This window comes from Tenrec ecaudatus, chromosome 4, assembly GCF_050624435.1.
Source record: "Tenrec ecaudatus isolate mTenEca1 chromosome 4, mTenEca1.hap1, whole genome shotgun sequence".
NCBI lineage: Eukaryota > Metazoa > Chordata > Mammalia > Afrosoricida > Tenrecidae > Tenrec > Tenrec ecaudatus.
The window spans coordinates 176,509,519-176,530,925 of record NC_134533.1 but is presented as its reverse complement, the minus strand read 5'-3'; the positions used below and the strand labels follow the sequence as shown (position 1 = coordinate 176,530,925).

General features: G+C 40.7%; 1 protein-coding gene across 2 annotated transcripts in view; it reads left to right on the top strand.

Annotated features, from left to right (window-relative positions):
• The first annotated feature begins 269 nt into the window (after positions 1 to 269).
• Positions 270 to 21,407, top strand: part of PDCD6IP (programmed cell death 6 interacting protein) — a 65,734-nt gene continuing 44,596 nt past the window's right edge. For both annotated transcript variants that reach the window (XM_075547081.1, XM_075547080.1), the window contains exons 1-5: positions 270 to 603; positions 12,158 to 12,212; positions 14,587 to 14,656; positions 18,602 to 18,729; positions 20,922 to 21,075. In XM_075547081.1, the coding sequence (XP_075403196.1) occupies positions 395 to 603; positions 12,158 to 12,212; positions 14,587 to 14,656; positions 18,602 to 18,729; positions 20,922 to 21,075 (616 nt within the window). In that variant the 5' untranslated portion in view covers positions 270 to 394. The remainder of the gene's footprint in view (positions 604 to 12,157; positions 12,213 to 14,586; positions 14,657 to 18,601; positions 18,730 to 20,921; positions 21,076 to 21,407) is intronic.

Here is a 21,407-nt window from a genome sequence, read left to right as displayed (position 1 = left end):
CGGCAACGTCTTGGACACAGGTGGCAGTGAAGGGAGTACTTCACCTGGCAGTTGTTAAGCTGGAAAAGTCGCTACAATTACGGGAAACCATTCCGCCCGCGGCAGCAGAAAGCAAGAAATGAATCATTCCGACACCACCGAAAGCCGTCGCCCAGGCCAGCGGTACCGGGGCCAGGTGAGCGGCGCCGCGCGGCGCCCCCACGTGACGGTCCGCGGGGCCGCGCCGTGCGTCGGCCGCGCCTGCGCGGAAGCTCCCGGAAGTGGCCGGCGCCAAGGCGCAGCCCGAGTGCACGTCCGTCGGCCCGTCGGTCCGCCCGTCCGGTGCCCCGCGCACCTTGGCCCTTGTCGTCGTTCAACCGTCCCTGTGACCCGAGCGGCGGCCGAGGCGCTCGCCATGGCGACGTTCATCTCGGTGCAGCTGAAGAAGACTTCGGAGGTGGACGTGGCCAAGCCGCTGGTGAAGTTCATCCAGCAGACGTACCCGAGCGCCGGCGAGGAGCAGGCCCAGTACTGCCGCGCGGCCGAGGAGCTCAGCAAGCTGCGGCGCGCCGCGCTCGGCCGCCCGCTCGACAAGCACGAGGGCTCGCTCGAGACGCTCCTGAGGTGGGCGCGGGGTCGGGGTCCGCGTCGGGTGGGCGCTGTCCGCCGCCGGGGTCCGCAGCGGCCCCCCCTTCCCGCTTCCTTTCACGCCCACGGCCGACGCTGTGCCGCCCCGCCCTGCTTCGGCCGGCCTCGTAGGTGTGGTCTGCATTCTTTCCCGGTGAGCCGGAGCCGGCTGTCCCCTTGGGCACCGCTGACCCCGCTGGGGCTCAGCCCTTCGGTCACCTGGGCGGTGCAGACTGCCACGTTCTGATCGCTCTCGCTACGTTTGCCCAGAATACGCTTTATTCACCTTAAGGAAAAAAAAAAAATCTCAACCGAAAGCCTCTTCTTCCACCCCCAGGGTTTGCATCACAGTCTTAGGACTTTCTTGGACCAAGCTAATTTCATAATAGTTGCTTGAGGGATGTTGGGGAATTCGGGCCTCTGGACTAGATGGCTGTTTAATACTCATTACATTAGTCGCTCGAAATGAGCTATTTTCTTGAATTCTTCCTAATTCAATATTGGGAGTTCCAAAAGTTAGGAGCTACAGTTAAAATTATTCGAAATTACACTTGAGCGATATAATAGAGGTTTTAACGTGAACGGTTGTTAAGTCCGTTGAGAGGCAATGCATGCAATGGAGTAAATTTGTTACTTTTTAAAAGCAGCTGTAGATTACCCTCACACTGTAATTTTATCAGGGTTCCTCTTATATTTTCCAGTTACAATGACAAGACATTTTTTAGAGCACTTTGTAATTTAGACACTTATTTCACCCATCATATTAATGGTCTCATATCCTATGTGCAGTGTAGTCTCCTTGTTTCAATATGCTGTGGTAGGATTAAGTAGAAGAAACTCAGGTTAAAGTAGCATCAGCTAAAAACATACGTTTCCTGGGCCTAGGATGTCTAAGGATATTGCTTTCTATCTTCCCTCCACGATGCCTTCTTTCTTAGGTGAGCTTTATTCCTGTAGCGATGAAGATGTCTGCTCTAGTGTAATTGTAATGGCCCCCTAATGCTCACTATCTTACGGAAGAGAGTTGTAGGTGCCGCTCTGAGTGGCTCCATGTGAACGGCTGTATAGGATTTTCGTGGCTGTAATCATCACTGAAGCAGATCTCTAGGTTTTCTGTAGAGCTACTGGGTGGGCTTGAACTGCTAGCCTTTTAGTAGGCGAACAAGCAGTCGGGTGCTTTAAGTGTTGAGCTTTTCTCCCTAGCTCTGCCACAAGACCATAGGAACCCTCTGATGATCTCCGGTTGGACCAGCTTGTGATGGTAGGAAATCGGCTAATGTAGTTGACTATATCCGAGTCACCCAGCTGGTTTAACATCTCCATATACCAGCAAGATTAGTATGGATTGGGCAAGCGTCACTTACCAAAAGGAAATGATACGACTGTTAAGCTGCAAGGGACCATCAGTCTTAGAGTTTGTTATTAGCTGCTGTCCAAGTTGATTCTGACTCCTGATGACCCCATCTGGGTAGCGTAGAACTACTTAATCGTTCTTTCAGGCAGCTTTTGGAAGCAGAACCCACATTTGGCTCCTAAGGTAGCTTTGGGGGTGGGTCGGGGTTTGAATTGCCAACCTTTTGGCAAGTAGTCCAGTGCTTAATTGTACATCTCATGTAGGGACGCATACTCTGCTACTTCCTATTAAAATAAAACAAAACAGAAACCTAAATCCTTTGCATTACCGTTCCGATTCACGGTGACCCTCTAGGACAGAGCAGCTCCATAGGGTTTCCACAGCTGTAACAGCAGACGGTCTCATCTTTCTCCTGAGGAGCAGCTGACAGTTTTGAACCACCTACCCTTTCAGTTAGCCAGTGCTTAACCCATTACGCCAAGGGCCCTGATACTTCATATAGCATTTTAACATTTATGTAGGTCCTTAGTCATTCTTTAGAATGACTATGTTTTAAAACTTCAAAATAATTTTTATGTAGACATGAGTAGCATTCACTAAAACTTTTCTGTTAGGTTTTTAGGTTTACCTATATGTGGTAGATCCCACATTATCAATGACTGAACTATATAAGAAAAGTTAGCAGATTGGTGAGCCGCGGCTGACATGGTGATTCCATGAAGGTCATCGGGGTGCTTACTCTTTCCAGCACCCTGCTCTGTGAAACTTAAGGGTATGATTCTTTTTCTGATGGTCTGATAGCAGCCATAGCCAAGTTCTAGATGGGAAGGGACAAAGAAGGGACTTGATCTCCTAGACATTTCCTGAGCACTGCTCTACAACATCTTCCCTTATATGGCATTGGCCATTATATATCATTCTGTGATAACTTTTTATAAGATAAATGTGTTAGTCCTTATGACTCAGAGACCAAATCCACTGCCATCAAGTTGATGCTGATCTACTTTAAAGGGCGGGGTAGAATTGCCCCCGTGAGTTTCTGAGACCACTCTTTCTGACAGTAGAAAATCTTCTCCGGAGGAGTGGCTGGTGGTTTTGAACTGCTGACCTTGCATTTAGCAACCCAATGTGTAACCACTATGCCACCAGTGCTCTTATTCTTGTGACAGTGCATAATTTGGTCAATATTCTTTGCCAACTCCATGGTTCAAAGGCATCATTTCATCTTTGATCTTCTTTACTCATTGTCCAGCATTTGCATGCAGATGAGGTGATTGAAAATACCATGACTTGGGTCTGGCACACCTTAGTTCTCAAAGTGACATCTTTGCTTTTTAACATTTTAAAAGAGATCTTTTGCAGCAGATTTGTCCAATGTAAATACATGATTTGATTTCTAGTGTTGTGGTTTATCAAATGAGTTTTTACTGACTATTTTCTTTTGTGGTTCTTGACTTGCTGGGCCTTCCACAGCACCATTGTTGATGTTATCTATGCGATCATGAGGGCGGTGGCTCTCAACATTGCAGCCCACCGATTAGGCAGGCCCCAGGGTCTCTTTAAGAGTTCCAGAGAGGTCTCTGGCTAGAGTTCTCGTTGGCAGTGCTGATGAACTCATCACAAGGGGCTGATGTTCCTACTGTGTTTAGAATTTTTCTGCTGTTTTCTGTCCCTGGGAAGGTCTTAAGGTTTGATGATTAGGGCAATTGCAGAAGGCACCACTTCATTCTGGGCCCGTCTGTACTCATAGTAATCCGTAATTCCTTGCAGTCATCACCAGTTTTATTTGGAGACAAACCTAGGCTGCTGATCTTGGGAGCCCATGTGGACATGAACCACAAACTGCATGACCTTGATGTTATTGAATTTGAACTTGAGCGGCATGGTGGAGGCAGTTGGTGTTAGGATGAACCATCTGGGGGAGGGGGACAGTGAAGAGAGTTGCCTAAGGCATCTTATCAACTGAAAGCTTGTGGGGGAAAGGAGGACCCCCAACAAATCATCACAGGTCCTTTAGGCACAATTGTACGGTTGAGGTATACAAAGATTGTAATAAAGTCAGAGAGAGCATGAGAGATATAGGAGAGAGTCAAATAAAGAAGTCAGACACAATTCATGGTAGCATGCTCACCTGGATGGCCATGATCTTACCAGCCATGTCCGCACACAGCGTGAGTCGAGGTGAGGTGGGGTGGTGACAGCAGCCGGCTGGTTGGAGACCTGGTTTATTGCTAACCAAGGACTATATCTATTTAGGGGGGGCGTGATTACAGGTAACCACACATCACAGGAAGGGGCTGTACAATAGGCAATACAAGCAATAAGAGGAGGATATACAATGGGGGATATACAATAAGAGGGGGATATACAATGACAGGAAGGGGATGAGTTAGGGGTGTGCACATAGGAATGGGAGGGGCTAGAGGTATACATGTGACAAAATGGGCGGACCCTAGATTCATGATGGCAGCCTAACCTTGGTTACCTTTGGGTGGGCTTGACCTCTCTGGGGTGTCCTACAAGGAAACAGTCCTTATCAGAAGGGAATGGGTCCTACTTGTGGGATAAACAGTGGTGACTGCTTGCTCTCATGGCTGGTAACCCCTGACCTCTAAGTGCATAGTCATTTTCCACTTGCAGCAAGCAGCTTAGTCTGGCATCTATTTGGGGGAGAAAACTTGGGAGAAATCCTTTTGTTTCCCACAAAAGCCATGATTTAATTTCTTGACTGCTACTTCCTTAATTGTAGATTCAAATAAAATGAAATCTTTGACAATTTCATCTTGGTTTATCATGATGCTGTTTATTGGTCCAATTATATGGCTTTGGTTTTCTTGATGTTCAGGTGTAATCCTTATTGAAGGCTAAAGTCTTCTAACTCATCAGTTCTTTTGAGCTTTTAGCAAGCAAAGTTTTGCCATCTTTTTATAACAGGTTGTTAATGAACTTTCTTCAGTCCTGATGCCACATTTTTCTTCATGTAGTTCAGCTTCTCAGATTACTTACTTAGCATACCCAAACCAAACCAGGCTCATTGTCATCCATTCGATGCCAGCAAGCTGGCTGCCCAAGTCCAGTGAGAGGGCACAGCTTGGAAGCACACCATTACTGATTGGGAACCCGGCGGTATTTCCCTGTCTGTCTGTTCTCGGTGGCTGCTGCTTGCCTGATTACAGATATAACATGAGCACACTTAATTGGAGGATCTGAAGGTTAGACATCTGCCTGTTCCGTATGATTTCATATAAGTGAGACAGGCAGACAGTCTTTGTCCTTTTGTGCTTGTCTTCCCTTTGCACAAAGTTTTATGGTTCATCTGTGTCATCGCATGTGTCTGGATTTAACTTCTCTGTATGGCTGAATAAATACTCCATCATATGTATGTAGCATGTTGTGTGTGCCCATTCCTCTGTTCATTGTCATGCAGGTGGTTTCTGTCTTTGGGCTATTGTGAATAGTGCAGCAGTGAACATTGATGTACATGACTGTCTGTATTGCTACTTTTGTGAAGTAGGTGAAGACTTTTAGAGCAGATCATCCGTTTTACATTAAAAATGTATATACATTTTGTTTGAGCTCATTCATTGTATTTCCTATCAATGTAACCATACTTCCTGCCTGTGCTTTGTTTCCATACCCATTTCTTTGCCCTTCTGAATTTCATCCTTCGGTAAATGCTGCCTGTTTGATCTTAAATGACTGATTATCTCAAGATGTAGCTCCCAATTGTTTATGTTTCCTTTATAGGCATATTTATTGTTTGGCTGCAAAGTGAGCCACTTAAGTGATAAGTGATCCCTTACAGACCTGAAAGGTGACCAAGGACCAGAGTTTTGGGGGTTCTATCAGTAAGCCTGTTTTTTTATTTTATTTTGTTTTGAGTTTTGTTTCACAGTTTTCTCCTGTTCTATCCAGGACTGTCTAATGTGCTCTCTTGGAGCAGTTAGGAATGGTAGCTGGGTGCTATGTTCTTCTGGTTTCAAGGTTATGGGAGAAATCCTCACAATTGGACCCATTGAAAAACAATATGATTAAAATTGCCAAGGATTTCATCCTGTTTGGATCCAAAATCAATGCTCAGGGAGGCAGCAGTCAAGAGATCAAACTACACATTCCTTGAGTAAATCTGCCCAAGACCTTCAGGTGTTGAAAGCAAGGATGTTACTTTGAGGACTAGGGTGTGCCTGACCCACCTCATGATATTTTCAGTTGCCTCATATGCATGTGAAAGTTGGACACTGAATCTGGAAGACTGAGGAAGAGTTGATGCATTTGAAGTATAGTGCTGAAGAAGAATACTGAAAGTACCATGGTCTTCCAAAAGGACAAATTTGTCTTGGAAGAAGTACAGCCACAATGCTCCTTAAAGTAAGATGGTGAGACTTCCTCTCACATACTTTGGAGTTGCCAGGTTGGCGAAACCAGTGCCAGGGGCAGGACATACTGCTTGATGTAGTAGAGCAGAGGTCCTCAAACGGGCCCGTGCGCCACATGCGGCCCGCCGAGGATACTTATCTAGGCCACTGGGTGTTTTTGCCCTGTTTTGTTTTTTACTTGAAAATATGATATGTGCAGTGTGCGTAGGAATTTGCTCATAGTTTTTTTTTTTTAACTATAGTCCGGCCCTCCAACGGGTCTGAGGGACAGTGAACTGGCTCCTGTTTAAAAAGTTTGAGGAACCCTGAAGTAGAGGGTAGAGAAAAAGAGGAGGAGTCTTGACTATGCCTCAAAGTCGAATGGGATCCTGAGGAGGGGTGGCGCAATTATAGGGAAAAAGAGAAAGAGAAGCAGAGGGCAGTGAAACATAGAGCTTTCCTCTGGTTCTTTAATGCTTTCTCTCCCCCCACTATCATGACCCTAATTCTACCTTACAAATCTGGCTAGATCAGAGCATGTACATGGGTACAGATAAGAGCTGGAAACAGGGAATACAGGACAGATAAACTCCGCGGGACCAGTATTGAGAGTAGCCATACCAGGACGGTGAGGGGAAGGTGGGGGGAGAAAGCGGGGGAATCGATCACGATGACCTATTATAACCCCCTCCCAGGGGCATGAACAATAGGGTGCTTCTCACTAGGTCTAGCATGCCAAATCATATGTCAAATCCTGTGGATGCAACCAGTACACCTCTTGCCAGGTCCTCGGTTTCCCACTCTGACAAGATGGATTGTCGTCGTAGCTGCAACAATGGTCTCAAGCATTAGCAACTGTGAGAGGGTGGCCCAGGCCTAGATTGTGTCTCTCTCTGTTGTATATAAGGTTGCTGTGAGTCTGAACTCACTTGATGGCCCCTCAGGACGATGTCCACTGGCTTGTCTCCATGTATTGTTAGGGGAAGACTGTTTCATCATCGCTCTTTCCTTTGGATGGGAAGAGACCAGTAGTCGTTGCACTTCAGATGGCTCTCCATGAGCTGAAGACTCCATTGGCAACTCAGTAACACAGTATGTCCAACACTGTCTTGTAGACTATGTTGTGCCTGTTGACCTTGGTGTTTCCCAGGACTGTGATCCTGAGTCTCCAGGCCCAAAGTGCCCCACTACTTTCAATGTTTGCATATTCTTCTGTCTTTATTAACAGAATGATTAACAATTTAAATTACTGCTTTTTGTTAATCTGATGAGTAAGAAATGATAACTTGTTTTAGTTTGTATTGCTTATGTTTTTCTGTTTGCGGAATTGCCAAACTTTTATAGCACCATACCATTTTGCATTCCCACCAGCCATAGACGAGCGTTCCAGTTTCTCCACTTCTTCTCATTCATTTGTTGTTTAGTTAGTTTTTTATGTTAGGTATCCTAGTTTGGGTGAGGTGGTATCTCTTGTGATTTTTTCTTGCATGTCTCTTAAAGTACCTGGGTGGTGCAGGTGCTGAGAGGTCAGCAGTTTGCGTCCATCCAATGCTTCTTGAGGGAAAGGCTTATTGATACACTTCCAAAAGATCACAGCCATCAAAAATATGAAGTTCAGTTCTACTCCGATATACATGGGGTTGCCAGGAGTTGGAATCAATTCGATGGCCAGTGGTTTAGCTTGTTCATTGTTAATGATGATGAGCATCTTTTGTTGACCATTTGTGTTGTCTTCTTTGGTGAAATAGTTATTCAAATCCAAAATTTAGAGGATCAGGATTTACACAGAACTCAGTGGGTGGGAAGAGAGTAGGAGTCCCGAGACAAAGAAGTCATAGGATACGGATACCCTCAGGGGTGGGAGACTTGTGGCTGTGGTTTGAGTGGCACCGTGTATCCTTCTGGTATGTTTGAATGAAAAGGGTGACGTGGCCTCTGATATACATGAGAGCCATATGTTGCACCCGTGGGAAGGGTGTGTGTGTGTGTGTGTGTGTGTGTGTGTGTGTGTGTTTGTGTGTGTGTGTTTGGGGTGAAGAGAATTTGTGAGCTAGAAACATGGGAGGGAGACATTTGTAATAACCAGGCTCAGTTTATACTCAACTGGACCCGTCATTACCATTCTGTTTATAAAGAGAATTTGTCCTATATTCATTTTATATGTGGGATTAAACCCTTGTAATTTATTTAGTGACGAAACTGGGCTAAGATTTAGATTACTTTATGACTAGTTACTCTTTTCTGTCATGCTTTATTAAAAATTCTTTATGATAATGATAAATTGGATAAATGAAGAGGTATGAAAATAGGGCTCAGTATTTAACTCTGACCATTATTTGGTCTGGCTCTTTGGATTTTTTCTTTTGTTACTCTGGTTGGTGGTCTGGAGTTGAACCTTCAACACAGACTGGGGCCTATCCTGGGTCATGCAATTTTGCCTTGCCTAATTTGGATGTTTTTGTTCATGATACTCTATCTCACAAACATTTAATTTTTTTTGAAAACAATTTTGTACCTATTTTTGGCATATTAAAAGAGACATGTTCATTGAAGACATGCATTAAATAGTTGTATTTTCCCTTGAGAGTTTTGAACTCTGAAATTAAAGGAGCACTGATGGCGTAATGGATTATGTGTTGGCATACAATCTGTAAGGTCAGTTCTAACCCACCACGTGTCAGGGTAAGAAAAGAGACTTTCTGCTCCTGTAACGGTTAACCTCAGAAATCCACAGAGGCATTTCTTCTCTGCCCTATAGGTTGGCTTTGAGTTGGAATTGACTTGATGACAGTGAATTTGGTTTGGTTTATATGTGGGTAAGTTAGAAAGTATTGCAATTAGGGTTGTAGTTCTTACACGCATATTCAGAACAAAACATATTTAAGCATGTCTCTGCTGCATACATATTATCGTCAGATGCCTTTAAATTGCCTCTAAACTGAAGTGACTAACTCTGCCCGGTCTGTACCATCTTTACAATTGTTCTTCGTTTGAGCTCATTGTTGTAGCTACTGTGCCAATCTATCTTGTCAAGAGCCTTCCTATTTTCCACTGGCCCTCTACTTTACCAGGCATGATGTCCTTCTTTAGGGACTGATCTCTCCTGATAACATATTCAAAGTACAGGAGTTCCAACCTCTCCATCTTTGCCTCTAAGGTGCATTTTGACTGTACTTCCTAGATAGATTTGTTGGTTCTTTTGGCAGTGTATGATTCTTCAATGCTACTCATTAGTATGCTTTTAAATAAAAGTCCAATCAAAACAGTGACTAGTTAAATTCAAGGAGGCAGAAGAGGTCAGCTCAGAAGGTTGTGGAAATTTTTTTTTTTAATTCCAAAGGAGTAGTCTTTGTAGCTTTTCTCAAGAAACAGGGCTATCACAAGGGTGGAATATATTACAAAAAATGTTTTCTTACTGAAAATGTTTTAAGAACATGGAAAACACTGTACTAGTCAGAAAAAGGCCAGGAGAGTTGCACTGAAGAATTCATTTCAGTCATAACAGTGCACTTGCTCATCCCATTTTCCGAGGGAAGCGAGGGGTGGTCCGACAAGAATGCCATTGGGAAACCTAGTCCAGCCAGCTTTCAGCTCTGATCTTGCTGCTTCAGACTTTCATTTTTGTTCCCCAAACTCAACAAAACTTGAGCTCCCAGAGGTTGTTAAAATAGACATTTTGGCATGAGGTCACAGAGCAGGCGGAAATACTGCCTTGTGAAGTGTGTAGGCCTTAACCCAAACCAAACTCATCGCCATGCCGTCCATTCCAACTCACGGGACGTGTGGACTTGTCTCTGCGCTTCTGAAGCTGTCAGTCCTACTGGGAGCACAATGCCTCATCTTTTTTTCTCAAAGCAGCCGGTGTGTTTAAACCAATAGCTTAGGGTTTAGTAGCTTAGCTCCTAACCCACGGTGTCACCAAGGTAGATGGCGGTTATGCTGGGAAAGAGTAGTGATAGTTAGACATTTTATCAAGTTCATATGATTCGTACTTATCATTGCATTTATGTTAACTTAGGTAGTTGTATAAATGGCTGGAGAATATAAAAGCATTTCTGTATGTTTACATAATAATAACCTAACCACTATGTTGTGTTTGTTAATACATATTATATCATCTGTTCTTCATATTTAAGTAGAGTTTTTCACACTTATTATTGGAAGCATTGAGAAATTGAATACTTTGTAACTTTGTCACATTCACCTAGCTGATGGCAGTTGAGGCGTTAGGATACAAAGTCATGGTTGTCTGACTTGAGAACCTGACCTTTACTTAGGGTGGCATGATACCCTTTACGTCTGCTGTTTAGGTATTTATAGTTGATTTGAAAAATCAATTTTGCATTAAAATCTGTAAGGATGACTGCATCATTATTACCTGCACATGTGCGTGTTTTGGTTGACTCAGATTTAGCACATGGCTTTGCTCCTTCTGCTCCAGGAGGAAACTGGCAGCCTGGGTCTGCTTTGTTGACAGCAGTTCCTGGGCTCGTGTTTGCTGACATAGTAAAGTCTGGATGACAGAGTGGATTCGCATGTTTTAGTTGTTTCCTTCTCCAGGGAACTTTGACACTTGAGACACTGACTCCTCTTGCTTCAGAGAATGTCTCCAATTGAACTGGGTGCTTTGTGTACATCGTGCCCACCAGGTGAGACAGCCCAGCTCAGATAAGGGCAGGACAGGGCAGTCGTTTCCTCTTGTTAGACCTGTATACCTGTATATTGTCCTTAATTTCGCTCTTGACTGGCAAACCATCTTCAACACCGTTTGTCCTTCCCCGCGCTACAGCCAGTGCACAGTGCACTTGCCGGATCCTTCTTTATGGGCACACTCAATGGCAACACTTAATTCATTCTTGTAACAGAACCATCGGGTTTATTTTTTTACTTTGTAGTGGTGGGGGGAAAAGTTAAGTTTTCATTTTACTGACTCGCTTGAACTTAGTAATAAAACAGCAAACAGATGTCTTCTCTAGCTTCCTAGAACTGAGAAACTTGTGGCAGTAGAGACATTCAACATAATCCCATAAATATATGGTTATGAATTGATAATACAAAGGTTGAACTGTCTTAAAAGAGGGTTCAGATTGATCATTGTGATTGGTTCCCCCCTTTTCCCCCTTCTCCTTCTTTCTTACCTAGGACTGTAGTCTTTGATCTTCAGAAGTGTTTCAAGTCTTTTTGACTTTCAATAAGCAACCTACATTGTGTCATCTTCATAATAAGCTTGTTAATACCTCTTCCTCAGATCCTGGTGCTGTGTCTCTGTTAATTTGGTCCAGCTTCTTGGATTGCTTGCTCAGTATATAGATTCGATAAGTATGATAAAATGATACAACCCTGACACACACCTTTCCTGATTTTAAACTAAGCAGTGTCTTCTGGTGTTAGAATGTCTGCCTCTTGGCCTTTACAGGTTCCACAGGAGCACAATGACATGTTCTGGAATTCTCATTCCTCACAATGTTGTCTATAGTTTGTTATGATCCACTGAATTGGATGTATTTGCATAGTCAATATGAAAACACAATAAGCATCTCTGATACTCCCTGCTGTTAGCAGGCAGATATTAATGCTTGTCTTTAGCCAAAATGATTGATAAACATTTTTCTTTGGTGGTATATATGAGTTTTTTGCACACTGGGTTTCGCTGTATATATTTTATTTGCTTTTGTAAAAATTAAAAGACTACTTACATTAACTTTAAAATAGTTTATGTTTGATTTGTGGGCCATTTTAAGTAAGCATGAATAATTTCTGTATTATCAAACTAGTTGTATTGAATGTAATCAATGAGCTAATATTTAACTCAAATATTATATATATTTTTACTCTTTTATAGATACTATGACCAGATTTGCTCCATTGAGCCCAAATTTCCATTTTCTGAAAATCAGGTAAGTGATTGACTTTATTTTAAAGTTATGTGGTAGTTGAAAGCTACCCATTTCCTTTTACCCGTGATTTCATTTTATTTATAATAATGGTGTCTTTGTATGTGTGTGTGTGTGTGTGTGTGTGTGTGTGTGTGTTGGAGGTGGGAGAGAGAGGCATGTTTGTGGGTGGTGAATGAGCCAAGAACAGCAAGAGGACAAGTTGGTGATTGGTACTAGGGGTTCATTATATTCTTTTTTCTACTTTGTGTGTATTTGAATATTTCCTTTTAAGTAGTTTCTATTCAGTATCTCCAGGGTTTATATAAAAAGGCATTTTTATGCAAATAGAACTTTTAGATTCTTGACACATGAATCTTTTTTCCTGAGGAATCCACTTGGAGTTCTAGTCATACCACTTTCCAGTCACTTCTGGCCCATTAAGAACAGGGAACTGTGTTCTACCAGTAGCTTACTGACGAATACATAATTACTGCATCCTCCTCCCTGACCTGTCATTAAAGACACATTAATTTTCATTTATGTACTTTAAAAAATATTGGCTGAAGTTTTTATTTGCATGTAAAAGTTTCAAAGGTCTTCATGATTAAAGTCTATACTATGACATTGCCAGCTTCATTCGCTTAAAGACTCAACCTCACTGCCATCCAGTTGATGCCGACTCCTGCCACTAGGACATGGCCTTAGTAATTATACTTATGTTGCCCACTCCCCATTATCTTTACCAACTGAAAAATGGTTTGAGCTAGCAGGCGCTTCATGAACACCTGTCAAATAAGTTATCAGAAGCAAATGTGAAAAATATGTACTGTAGACATGTGAGCAAATGAAACTAAAAACAACAATTCCATGAAGAAAAAGGTTGGAGAACTGCTATCTTTGGACAACGGTAGATAGAGGGAATTTCAGGAATGAGATATTTTATTTCTTGATTTAAATGGTGCTAAGATTCAAGCAATATACATGATTTGTACACTTTTCTGCATGTATGTCAGTAAAAATTTTACTTCTAACAAATGCATCTCACTCTGATTTTTTTAAAGTACTCCACATAAAAAAAGGTTACAAAAAACTTCAATCAAAACTCAAACTCACTACCGTCAAGTCAATTCTGACTCACAGCAACTCTATAGAACAGAGTTTAACTGCCCCTGTAGGTTTCCAGACTTTTACATTTTTACAGGGGCAGAAAGCCTCCTCTTCTTCCAGCAAAGCAACTAACTGGTGGGTTTAATTTGTTAATCTTGCAGTTAGCAGCCCAAGTAAAACTCACTACTCCACCAGAGTTCCACAAAAAGAATTCAGCCTCACTGAAATTACTCAGTATAACCCGAGAGAAAGTTTACTGAATGGGAAGGCCGGGTAGTGATAGTGATAGTGCTCTGAAGAGATTTAAAAGAAACAAGGAGTCCTACTGCAGACATCTGGGAGAAAAGTGTTTCAGGCAAAGGCAATCGTTCAAAGGCCTGAGGCTACAGTGCTGGAGGAAGATCAAGGAGTACTCAAACGGTGTTAATGCAGTAACATTTCACATAAGTGGACTAAAGTGCCCAGTTAGGCTCAATTCACACCAGTAGAATAAGAGTATACCACAATAAAATGATTTTTAAAAGAAAAAGAAAAAAACGAATAAGTATAATTTTTTTAAGTTTACTAACTTTTTATTAAGGACATTTTCGAATAAACACAAAAGTAGAGAGGGGAACATTATGAACCTCTACCCCATATGCCCATCACCAACTTTAACCTCTTGATCTTCTCATGAGGCTCACTGACCACCCACAAACATTCCTCCCTCACTGACCAATTCCCCCCACAGACAACCTTGTATTTCCTGGAGTATCACACCTATAACAACACTTGTACAAAAATGTTCAAAATCATTTTTATACCATTTTAAAATTTATAAGTACAGAACAAAAAAACTTTAACAAGTTTCTCAAGTATAAGTAAAACTTACTAAATCATCAGCATTTCCAACATCTAGTCAAGTTCTGGTGGCATAGTTGTTAGCCACCGACAAGGTCAGCAGTTTGAAACCACCAGCCACTCTGCAAGAGAAAGACAGGGCTTTCTGCTCCCATAAACAGTGACAGTCTCAGAAACTCAAGAGGGCAATTTTACCCTGTTTAGACAAGTTGAAGTTTTTGTTCTTTTCCTCATTATGGGTTTTCTTGAAAAAACAAAACAAAACAACAACAACAAAACTTTACTTTTTAAGTTTAATTTTATTGGGGGTTCTTATAGCTCTTATCACAATCCATCCATACGTCCATTGTGTCAAACACATGTACATATGTTATCATCATCTTGAAGAAAAATTATTTTTAATGAGATCCAGGAAGGTAACATAATTTTGTTTTCTCTTTCTATCTAGATTTGTTTGACATTTACTTGGAAGGATGCTTTCGATAAAGGTTCACTTTTTGGAGGATCTGTAAAATTGGGTATGTAGTTTATATAAAAATAAAATGATCGGATACTTGGTTTAAGTGCTTTGTGTTAGGACTTTAAAGATGCTCTCTGATAACTTCATGAGTAGTAAAGTTTATTTATCTATTTAAAAAAAAAAACGTGCTGAGCTCAAAAGTTCATAGTGTAAAGTACTCTTTGGAGCAGACCACAGACCAGACATTTTTAATGGCTTAATCAACAGGTGTTTCTGATTTTGTTTTTAAATAACAAACTAAATAGCAGGGTAGAAAGTAGAACAAAAACCATCATCATCAGCCAAAGTTCCCTGAAGGTAGGCTATAGTTCCATGGTGAGACACTAGGATCATCCAAGCCTGTGCCACTTTGCACCATGGATGAGGAACCCCCAAAATTCCTCCCTCCTGAAGTATATTACTAAGCCACAATGCGCATGTAGAAAGAGAATAGAGCAGTGGTTCTCAAGCTCCCTAATGCCGCCACCCTTTAATACAGTTCCTCATGTTGTGGTCACTGCTCTCCCCCTGAACCATACAGTTCTTTTCTTTTTCTGTTTTTTATAAATCATTTTATTGGGGGCTCATACAACTCTTTTCACAATCCATGCATACATCATTTGTGTTTAGCACATTCGTACATATGTTGCCATCATCATTCTCAAAACACCTGCTTTCTACTTGAGCCCTTGGTATCAGCTCATTTTTCCCCTCCCTCCTTGATCCCCCCTTCCCCTGAACCCTTGATACTTTATAAATAATTATTATTTTATCATATCTTACACCATCCGATGTCTCCCTTACCCAGTTCTCCGCTGTCCGTCCCCCAGGGAGGAGGTTCTGTGTAGACCTTGTCATCTGTTCCCCCTTTCTCCTTCACCTTCCCTCCACCCTCCCGATATCGCCACTCTCACCACTGGTCCTGCGGGGTTCATCTGTCCTGGATTCCCTTTATTTCCAGTCCTAGCTTTGCCAGTGTACATCCTCCAGTCCAGCTGGATATATAAGGTAGAATTGGGATTATGATAGCGGGGGGGGGGGCATACAAGTATATTCGTTGCTACTTTATAACTGTAATTTGCTACTGTTATGAATTGGGTGACCCCTGTGATTATAAAGTAGACTGAAGAATTTGAATGTATTTTATAAATATTAACAAATAGCAAATATATATTGAGCACAACATTGTTGAGGAAAGGCATTGTAATTACTAGTTGAACAAACTGGTTGAAAAAGATTAAGTGAATTCCCACAGTTATCTGGTTAAAATGTCCTGAAGCTTGAACATGAACCCAGAAAGCCTGCCTCCACAGGCTGCAGGGAAACAGATCACTGTGAGGGTGCTGGATGATGAGGAGGAGAGATGATGAAGTTAGTCGACCTAGTGTATGTGGGTCGGGAGAAGGGAGGGTTTTTGAGGTGTTCCAGAAATGGACTGGATGTACTTTCAGTAAAGGGAAGAATAGGTGCTGCTTGAGTGTTTACTGAGACATGCCATGGAAGAAGCACCGCAGATTTTACAGTTACTTAAAGGAAGAAGTAATATTTGGTTGGGTAGGAAGATAATGTTTTAGACAGGTTAAACTTGGCATTTGTTTTACATCTGGATAGAAATTTCTTTTTGACATTTGAAACTATGGATTTAAATCTGTGAAGATGTAGAGAGAGAGATTTGGGAGTGGTTATTGTTAGGGGGTATTAATTTTATCCCTTCTGGTATACTGGACTGAGAAGGCTTGAAAGCCAAAGCTAGGGGGTATATTATTTAGAGAAATAGAGGGAAAACTTAAGAGCACTCTTAAAAAAACAAAAACCAGAGTGAAAATAAAGTAGGAGATGGTTTATCAAGCTATCTGGTAGCACAAATTAGGAAACAAATGTCATTTAGTAGGGTCTTGGTTGAATTAAGAATTCTCTGTAATACCGGGAAATGAGGTTGAGAAAGAGCATTAAGTTCTCAAAGGATCTAGGAGTGATGTAGTCTGGTAGTTCCCAAACTTGTCTGAATGTTAGAATTATGTGGGGAAGGAAAATTTTAAAGAAGGAGAAGGCTCGATAACCTCTCCAGCTGATGGTTAGCTCTGTTGGAACATCGCTGCTTAACCAGGCTCTTCTTTCCAACCATACTGGCCTCAATGTATTAGGCTAATTGTTGTATTATTTAAAAATTATGCTGCTTTAGAACTCAAAGGTGTACTTCCTTGTCTTTTTGTATCTAGTGTTATTTATGAAAAGTATTTGTTAATTTGTTTTGTAGCTGATCTGTATTTTTCCTCATAGGATGATTTTTACAATCCTTCATATATAGAAAAGATATTTAATTGTTTATCATTTTGTTCTTTTTATAAGGCATTTGTTGATGGGACTTTCAGTTTGAAGACTCATGTCTTCATTAAGGCCTGGGACATTGATTTGAATTTCTTTGAGAATTTCCTAGCACCCACCCCCCTTTCTGTTTGGATGCCTCTATTAGTTGGCCAATCTGAGTTACTCATTTATAGCACCATCTTTCACTTCTGTGGCTTTGTCTATTTTCTTGGAGGCTGTCAAATATTACTGTTTGCTCTTCTTCCAACTCTTGTGAATATTTTTTAGCAATCAAGTTTTTAATTCCCAGGAGCCTTACTCTCTGATTATTAAAAAAAGCAGCATCTATCTTGTTACTGTTTTATGACTGTATCATCTTAAATCTCTCAAGGATTCTTATTAAGATTTTTGAAATGTTACCTTTTCTTCCTGGAATTATCTTTGCTAACTCTAGCTTCAATTTTCCAATTCATCTTGAACTCTCCCCTCAAATCTGTTGACTCATATTTTCCATGTTTTTGTTTATTAAGATAGGGCAGTTGGTGTGTACGGTTGCTTCGACATTTTAGGGTAAATATGCTAGAATTGGATGTGACGAAAGCTGAAAACTGGCTATTATCACTATGGATTTTACCAAACTGGTTCATTGCTGTTTTACCCACTGCGGAGAGTTTAACATTTCTACCCTTCTCCTCCGTCCAGTACCAGAGCCCCTACACATAAGAACCACTCGAGGATCTATAAGAATCACCTAGGGATCTTGTTAAGCTGTAGATTCTATTTCGCTATACCTGGATAGATAGGCAAATTCTCAGCAAGGGGTTGAACCAGAATGAATCATTTCTAAGCCCTAAATATAGGGTAGTTCAGGTTCTCCTTAATGGTTTGTTTATTAGTTTTCATGGGAGTGAATACCTGGCATATGTAAGGCCTTGAAGGCCGCTGTGATTGGATTTTACATACAAGCTACCTACTGCCAATGCTGATTCAGTGATGCTGCAGGACAGAGGAGTAGAACTGCTTCTGGGGATTTTTGAGGCTGTGTTTTGAGAGGAGATAGCCTCATCTTTCCCCCGTGGAGTGGCTGGTGGTCTCGTACTGTTAACCTTGAGGGTAATAGCCCAACTTGTAGCTCTCAATATTACCAGGGCTCCCCTTCCAAATAATAGGGAGAACTAGTTTTTGTAGATTCTTGTGTTGTATTTTAGCCAAACCAGTCTTCTCACCTTCTGAAAAATGCATGGGAACAGGAAGTGGAGTGTGAAAGGACAGCTAGAAAGTGTGCTTGCGTTCTTTTAGGCTTTTAGTAACGAGGAACTGGTTAAAATATCATTTTGAGAAGTGTTAGCAGAAGGAAAAAATTTAGTTGAAGAAAATTGAGTAATGATTTAAATATTTTGAAACTGATGATAAGAGAAATATGGAAATAAAGAGGAGAAAGAGAAAAATTATTGATGATTTGAGTTTTAGATTGTAGAATATTGTAGAAATAAATGCCTGGCAGCACAGTTCGAAATATGGAACCCATGGTAGGTGAAAAAACAGATCTGGAGACTTGGTTTTGTGAGAGTCAGTGGGATAGAGGCCACGATATTTCTCATTTATTTTCTTTGTTAAATGTAATGTGCTAAATGTTTTTGAAAATTTTTTTAAACAGCTCTTGCAAGCTTAGGATATGAAAAGAGCTGTGTGCTGTTCAATTGTGCAGCCTTAGCTAGCCAAATTGCAGCTGAACAGAATCTGGATAATGATGAAGGATTGAAAGTCGCTGCGAAGCATTACCAGGTATGTATAAAAGTAGTTACTACATAATGTTGACTCTGAAAGTGGATTCAATGGAAAATAATTGGCTTTTAGATGTATAGATTATTTTTTATGCAATAGATGTTTTCTTGACAAGTAATGTACATTTTAAAATAAATTGGTTCATATTCTTGAAACTGTTAGATAAATTACTTCCATATAGATTGGATCTGTTTTTCCTCATCATTGTATACCTAGCTGCACTTTGCAAAATGCCTGGCACATCATAGTGCCTCAGCAAATGTTGATTGAACAAATGACAAAATCTGTGGGACAAAATCTTTGATAAAGCTTGTTTTTAAAAAACTCATTTAAAAATTTTGTATTTGTATATTTTCTTAAAGTGAGGCACACATAAAATTTTACTAGTATTACAAAAATTATGACCTCTTCTCAAGAAAGTCAGATTGATTTTGAGACTGGATTGACCATGCTTAAGTGTAGTCAGATAAATAGTTACTAATTTGGTTAAATTAATATATTAGTTTCTAATCATTTAATCTGTTGTGTTATTTTATAGCTGTGCTTTACTCAGATTTTTATGTTTTTGTTTTAGCTTAAGGAACAAGTCATATAATATAATTATGTCTTTCCATATTTTATACATTGTACATTATTTGACTTGGTTAAATCTTGTGAAGTAGGCTTTATTTTTACTTTATTGAAGTAGGCTTTATAATATGGAATCTGATCCCTCTCCCACACCTTTCTGCACACACTTTTTTGTTTTAACCTAAAGGAAGAGTCAGAATGCTGCTTTAGAAAATTAAAAGGAAAATACACTGATTTGCAACATTTTGAATTCGCATTGATGACAGTCATGGCACATACACGTTTTCTTTTTGAGTCCTTACATGGCAAATATTCTAAAATGTATAAATAAAGTAAAATTTTGTTGAGCTTTCTGTTAACTGAAACCTAATTGCATGTGAGATTCTAGAGGGCATTCTGAATTGAGGAAGCATTTCACTTGTGAGTGTTCACAATAGGTTACCTACCTTGTTTGCTACCAAGAAGGATCCCTGCGGGTGTGGTGGGTTACTAGTTGGGCTGTTAACCACAAGGCCAACAGTTCAAAGCCACCAGCCATTTCGCAGGAAAAAGTTGGGGCTTTCTGCTCCAGTAAAGATTTACAGCCTCAGCAACCCACAAGGGCAGTTCTGTTTTGTCTTATGGGGCCATTCTGGGTTGAAATCGACTTGGTGGCAGTGAGTTTTTTTTTGGTTTGCTGCCAAGAGGCTGTGGTTCTGGACAAGTTCTTTGTCTTCCTAGGCTTCCAGTTCCTCTAGCTTTTAAGTCTGTTTGATCAGTTGATCACTCCCTGTAGATAATCCAGTTTCACAGGTTCATGACATCAGGAAATGTGTTCATTTAAATATAGTTCACTCTGAGTTACCTCTGTGCATCTTGCCTAAACAGTCCCAACACCACCTTTTGAGTTCAGTTATTCCTGCATATATTTTTTCGTGAAAGCCAAGCTAGTATTAACTTCAGGAACATATAATTGACTAGAAAACCCTGATAGGGGAGCATTATCACCAGAAAACTAGTAATGCTCTACTTCAAAGACTAGGCGTCTATGCTATATTGGAGTCTCTCTAGACACCCACCACGGTTGTCAAATGGTTTCTGATTCACAGCGACCGTGTAGAACAGACTGAAATTGCCTCAGAGCATTTCTAAAACACTGAGTCTGTGGAAGCAGACGGCCACATCTTTCATTTGCAGAGCGGTTGGTGGATTTGACCAGCTGAGGGCTTTAATTACTGTGCCACTGGGCTCCTTTCCCCTAGCATAGCATGCTTATTTATTTGAGAGTTCAATTAATTTGGGATTAAACCAAGAGTATTTTAATATGAAAAAAATCTGAGTGACATTCAACCCTACTGCTGTGCTCAGGCTAACTTTGAGTGAGTATATCTAAAAGTAAGCTCAAATTCATTTGCCCGGTTGATTACCTTTGTTTTTCCCTGTGATTTACTTTTAATCTTTACTATTGTAACTTTATAAAATTTTATTGAAAAGTACTTCCAGTGTTTTAGGTTTGTTTTGTATACCATGAAAATGTAAATATTACAACTGTCCATTGAGGTGATGTTTGAAATGGTATTTATGTGTAAGAAAATTCTTGCTGAGGTATGTAGATAAAAATTATTTTCTCCCCTCCCCTCTAGTTTGCTAGTGGTGCCTTTTTACATATTAAAGAGACGGTTTTATCTGCCTTAAATCGAGAGCCCACCGTGGACATATCTCCAGATACTGTTGGGACCCTCAGTCTTATCATGCTGGCACAGGCCCAAGAAGTGTTTTTTTTAAAAGCCACAAGAGGTAATTCTATTTTGTCTTCCATTTTGTTGCATGTTCGAGATGGTAGACTTAAATGAAGAAAGTAATTATAATATGTTCAATAGAGAGCCTTTTTTGAACTTGACCCACTGAATTTTCCCAAATCCTTAAATATTGAACCCAGGAATAACATTAATTTAAATTCATGGTATGTCAAATATTTTATTCATCTTGCACATATTTATTGGGTGCCTACTGAGTGCCAGTCACTGTTGTATTCTAGATACGAGTTGTCTTAGCAGTTAATAATGCCCCTATTTTGAGGAAGGTTACATTTTTTTGTGGGGAATGACATAAAAAGAAAGAAAAAGAAA